This window comes from Anguilla rostrata, unplaced genomic scaffold, assembly GCF_018555375.3.
Source record: "Anguilla rostrata isolate EN2019 unplaced genomic scaffold, ASM1855537v3 scaf0598, whole genome shotgun sequence".
Taxonomy (NCBI): Eukaryota; Metazoa; Chordata; class Actinopteri; order Anguilliformes; family Anguillidae; genus Anguilla; species Anguilla rostrata.
The window spans coordinates 1,585-7,155 of NW_026986079.1; the positions used below are offsets into that span (position 1 = coordinate 1,585).

Consider the following 5,571-nt stretch of genomic DNA (forward strand, 5'->3'; position numbering starts at 1 on the left):
GATTGTGAAACAATGGTATATGCTCCTGTAGAAGCCACAAGTCCGTATGACATCAACCTTGTTTTAAGAAAAACATGTTTTATTTGCGAGGACACTACAATAATTCAAGAAGAAGCGCGATGTCATGAAAGTACTCACTGCTGTATTTCCTTCGTTTTGCTTTGTTTCTTTTCAGTTTCTTCCACAGTACCACCGCGGCCCACTAGGGGGAAGCGGCCCACAGGTTGAAAACCTCTGCTCTAGAGAGTAAGCAAAATCTGTTCATAGAAATCTATGAATAGACATATTTTTAGGGCTGTACAAAATAGTTCGAAGTGTTGAAGCTTAGTGCATAACATTCACATTCGAATTCTAAATCAACATTCGAATGTTGCGCATTCGAAATTTAACTAAAGACAACTGGGAAGTGTCACCTTCAACCACCATGTTACTCCTTTAACCCTTTAACTGACTTCTCAACCATGCGGTAGAGCTGACTTTGACAGTGAAAAAACCTATGAAAAAAAAAAAGCTGCCCAGCATCCTGATTGGTGTGGGGCTCCAACCCCCCTTAAAAGAGTATCTTTTTTCAACACAACTATGTAGAGCAGCAGTTCCTGAACTTTCCCCACTCTGACAACGGAGGCAGCACCACAGATCACTCCCCAAAGATTAGGGCATAAAGCAGGAATTTGGCAGGTAAGGGATAAACCATGATGTTTTTCAGATAGAAGAGACCTTAAAGAATAGGAATATGATATTAAATATCAAAAATGTTAAAAATCCATTGTGCCAGAATTTTACAAAAACATGCTCAACCGTGCGGTTGATATGTCAGTAAAGAGTGGAAATGACCATGAGGCAGGGCAGATGTTAGCATAGTAGTTAGTGTGGTAGGAAGATGTTTGAGTGGAAAAAGTGAACAAATACAATGAAATTATATTATATTACTAAAACACAATATTATCTTATTACATTATACACTGCCTGGCCAAAAAAAAAAGGTTGCAGTTTGGATTTTTTTGGACAGTGCCCACTGTACAAGCCTCTGGAGGCAGTGTTATGATCTGGGGTTGCTTCAGTTGGTCAGGTCTAGGCTCAGCAATGTTATGCGGCAATAAAATTAAGTCAGCTGAGGACCTGAATGTACTGAATGACCAGGTTATTCCACCAATGGATTTTTTCTTCCCTGACGGCACGGGCATATTCCAGGACGACAATGCCAAGATTCATCGCACTCATATTGTGAAAGAGTTGTTCTGGGAGCATGAGGAATCATTTTCACACATGAATTGGCCACCACAGGGTCCTGACCTTAACCTCATTAAAAATCTTTGAGATGTGCTGGAGAAGACTTTACGGAGTGGTTTGACTCTCCCATTGTCAATGCAAGATAATGCAATTCTGGACATAAATAAATGTGACGTTGCATAAGGTTGTCGAAACAATGCCACGGCGAATGTGCATGCACATATATGTTATGGGAAAACATGTAGTGCAGTGTATTGTTTCATTCTTAGTGATGGACACCAAATTTTTCTATGGCAGAGGAAAGGGTAGCAAAGCTGTGGTCCCCCTTGATCCAGAGGAGTCAGACATAGAGGACAGTGGTGAGGACTTGGATGATCCTGACTATGTGCCAAGGCACACAGGTGACACACTGAAGAGTTACCAATCCCTGAGCTTATTGAGCCTGATACACGCCCAGCCTGTGGCCCACAGTGAGGGCGATGCAAACTCTGCCCAAAGGGGGTGCCACGATGGAAGTGTGCAGAGTGCGGAGTCTTCCTGTGTCCAAACAGCACACAGCAGTGCTTTGTCACGTATCATCTCAAATGAAAGCTGAAAATGAGGTGAATAAGAGATTCCAAATCTGATCAGTTGAAAAAATATGTTCAGGACTGAGCATGAACTCAAATACCTGCAATGGGTGTTTTTTAAAGTTTAAAGTTTTTAAAGTTTTGTTCATGAGTTTATACTTAAAATAAAATGACGATGTATGAAACGGTGCCTGATTATAAAGCAGAAATGCCACACAATGGAGTATCTATACATGTATACAGATGTTTGTTCCAAATCGTAGTTAATGATATGTTCGATATGAAATATGTAATCAAAATGAAATCAGTGATACCTGGAATGAATGTTTTTTTACATACATATTTAAACTGTTTTGTTCATAGAAACAAAATAGTTTAAACTTATAAAATGACAATCAAACAGTGTCTAATTTCTGGATGTATTTGGGATGGGGAAAATGCATAGTTGTATTTTCCCCATCCCTGGAACATAATTCAGGTCTGAAGGGGTTCGTCTGAATTAATTCGTCTCAAATGTAATAATGTCCTATCTATATTTCACAACCTTTTTTGTAGATATGACACAATGCGTGTCCAACCAGACCAGGCTAATAATCCTGGAAATATGTGTAGCTAACAATTTAAAAGGCTTGTAACCTATAGTCTATATACAGTAGGTGTCACATGGACTGACTATGACAAAAGAGGTTTAACGTGTTGGTACCTTACCTTATGTTTTTACAGTTACAAACAATGACCACTCAATGTCGAGCTTTCAAAACGTCAAGGAGGATTCATTCTGAAGTTATGCTTCTTTATATAATAGGTAATCTGCATTTTATTCCTATGTGTTGAATACAATTCAGTGTATAATAAATTATAGACTTGTAAGAAGAAATGTTTATGTGTGACTCAAGTTCAGTCTGAACTGAGGCTTGAGACCGAATTCAATTAAATGACTCACTTGGGGGAAGAGTGATTATGACAGATTTAAAAAAATATATTATTATTATAATTTTTTTTGAAATGCCTTGAAAGATAAACAAATGTTTAGCATGAAGGACTGGTTGTTTTTCTAACAAGCACTTCTCCATGAATTACAGAATCATAAAAACAAATACAGTGTAACAAATAACAAACAGTGTAAATAATCCCCATCTCCTTTAGAGCGTAAATAATCCACATCTCTATTACAGTCTGAATAATCCCCATCTCTATTACAGTGTGAATAATCATCATCTCTATTACAGTGAATAATCCTCATTGCAGTGTGAATAATCCCCATCTCTATTACAGTGTGCCAGTATGGGTGCAGTGAGTGGGTGGCAGAGACAGCGACTGGTTCCAACATCACGGTGAAAGTGGGGGACAGCATCATGTTTCCTTTCTCAGCTGAGGGCAACCAAAGCTACACCGCTGACCTACTTTTTAATACATTTACAATCGTTACATGGCATTTTCCTGACATGAGCAGTTTTGTTCGAGAACAACATAAGGGAAGGGTCAGCATTGGCAATGACTCGATATGGCTGAACAATTTAAGCCTATCAGATTCTGGCCTTTATCAAGTTAAAACTAAGTACGAATCTGGAGGTTTCAAGTCTCCGGAGTACACATACTTTCATCTGCAGGTTTTTGGTAAGTTGCCAGAAAGCACATTTCACATTTCTGGAGGTTTTTGCACCTGTAGCTCCCCATATTTTGTTGTCCATTTTGTCAGTGTTTTATTAAATTATTATAGGGAATGCATAATTTTAATCAGGGATGATAAGAATAGTTTAGGGACTGATTACACTAGCTGGCCTTACACTTGGAATGTCAACAATGAAAGTTGGCCAAACTTTAAACCTAACTAGACTGTTAATACTTCCACAAAATTATTTCCTGGTTTCTGGGGTACACTGTAATTCTTGACATTGCAACATTTGTCATTTGTTAAGCATGAGATAATGTCAGATGGCCTGAACCTCTTAGTGAATGTTTAATGCTTGCTTTGTGTTCAATATGAGCATGTAGCCAAGTAAATTCTTTGATTATTTCTCCTGTAGAGCCCGTCTCTAAACCCAACATCACAGCTGAATGCCTGGGGAGTAATGTATGTCTGAGCTGCTTCAGCAATCAGGGGACTGAAGTGACTTACAGCTGGGAAACTCTGCCCCCTTGTAATGACAGCTGTGTGCACCTGGGCCAAGCGGTAGACCTCCAGTTACAAGCCCTCTCTCCATCCACAACATACACGTGTACAGCCCATAACCCTGTCAGCAGAACCACCAGCGATTCTGTTGATCTGGAAATGTGCTTCCTGCAAGGATCACAAGGTGAACCCATAATGCTGTATTAGAAAGAGACAGGAAATCTTACAAGTAATTAAATATATTAGTCAAAAATTGTCATACAGCAGGGACATTTTTTTCTTGCTGTGGCAGTGGCAACTGTGTGTGCATTTGCCAAATGATGGACGTGCTCCACCTTGTTCTGCATAGCATCACTATGGGGGTTTTGAAGCATGTTTTTCATTAATGAATGAGAAAGTGCAGGAATACCAGGTGATTGTAATCTACAGCAATAACAAGGTGAAATTTTAGCTAAATATCAATGACACTCTCCCAACAGAACAAATAGTCTTTGCAGTAAACAATGAGTAGCAATTCTGAAGAATCTGGAACTGAATAGGCATTCTCTCTAAGTTCTTAAACAGGTATAAGCCAAATATATACAAAATGTAAAAAATGTAATGAAAAAATGACCCATAAGCTTCCAGAAAAGATGATAAATGAATCAATGTTTATGTGAATATGTCACTTTGTAATATGTTTTGCAGTTAGATGGGTTCCAGCCTTGTGTGCCACATCAGCATTCCTCGTCTTCGGAGTACTAATACTGCTGTACAAGAGAAAAAAAGCACAAACAGTACAAAAGTGAAACAATTCAAGGTAAAGATCCACACCCTCTGGAACGGCAAGACATGCTATGTGGAATCAGTTTTATACTGTTATTTGAAGTAATTTGCATCTTTTGCTGCCCTAATTAATAAAATTCTTATTTTTATAGTTGAAGTTGATAAGCCAGTCATGGAAGAGGAGCCACCGTCTGCAAGGCCTTCTATTGATCCAGTATGTGTCTATTATATGGACCAGAACAAAGCAAAATGGTTCACATTGCAAAGAGCAATGTGAAGCCCTGTTGAAATTGACAGTGACAGCAACCTTGATTAAAGTTACGTATCTGGAAAACTTCAAACTAATAAAGGTATAGAAATCCTAATATTCTAGCAGGTTCTTACCAATGATACATTAAAGAGGTGATCCGGCTCATTGGTGAGAAGTCGGGCATGAGCTTTCCATCTGTGGTGCATCTCTTATTGAAATGACTCCAAGATAAATCATTGCTGGCTACTGAAACGAAGGAAGCTAATTAATTCTGTTCTCATTTTATTTTACCTCCTGCGATTGTTTCATTCATCTTTGCATTTCAACCATGTAAATCACTCTGGATAAGAATTTCTTCTTATGAGTACTTGCCATCTAATATGTGCCATCCAAATCTGTGAATATACTTCACTTCACTTATAGTTATCAGTTTGTATAAGCACACATCATATAATGAAATATTAATCATGAAAAAAAATGGGTTTAAGCAGGTGTACTCAAACTATTGACTTGCAAGTATATCATAATATGGCCCAGTGCAGTGCAAGTGATATTTTAGAATCAAATTTTACAATTTCGCCTGATCACTTCTATAGTCAAAACTAGAATTATGAAGAAAGGCTTGTGTGTGTGTGTTTGTGTTC

At 38.3% G+C, this 5,571-nt stretch overlaps 1 protein-coding gene across 4 annotated transcripts; it reads left to right on the forward strand.

Moving 5' to 3' along the window:
* Nucleotides 1–249: 249 nt before the first annotated feature.
* On the forward strand, nt 250–5,282 carry LOC135246618 (T-lymphocyte surface antigen Ly-9-like). Of its 4 annotated transcripts, XM_064319992.1 has the most exons (7): nt 257–678; nt 1,528–1,832; nt 2,523–2,604; nt 3,075–3,416; nt 3,827–4,096; nt 4,600–4,711; nt 4,830–5,282. In XM_064319992.1, the coding sequence occupies exons 2-6, from the start codon at nt 1,710–1,712 to the stop codon at nt 4,698–4,700; spliced, it is 918 nt and encodes a 305-aa protein (XP_064176062.1). In that variant the 5' UTR covers nt 257–678; nt 1,528–1,709; the 3' UTR covers nt 4,701–4,711; nt 4,830–5,282. The 4 variants fall into 4 exon arrangements, 1 of the variants encoding a protein (XP_064176062.1); XR_010327810.1 differs by having other exon boundaries at nt 250–2,314; nt 3,075–4,096; XR_010327811.1 differs by lacking the exon at nt 1,528–1,832 and having other exon boundaries at nt 251–678; nt 3,075–4,096.
* Nucleotides 5,283–5,571: the final 289 nt, after the last annotated feature.

Coding starts and splice junctions, on each gene's coding strand:
- LOC135246618 (XM_064319992.1), top strand. CDS start 1,710: ATGCAAACTCTGCCCAAAGGGGGTGCCACGATGGAAGTGTGCAGAGTG. Junction 1,833..2,522: donor AAATGAAAGCTGAAAATGAG/GTGAATAAGAGA, acceptor ATGTTTTTACAG/TTACAAACAATGACCACTCA. Junction 2,605..3,074: donor TATGCTTCTTTATATAATAG/GTAATCTGCATT, acceptor TCTCTATTACAG/TGTGCCAGTATGGGTGCAGT.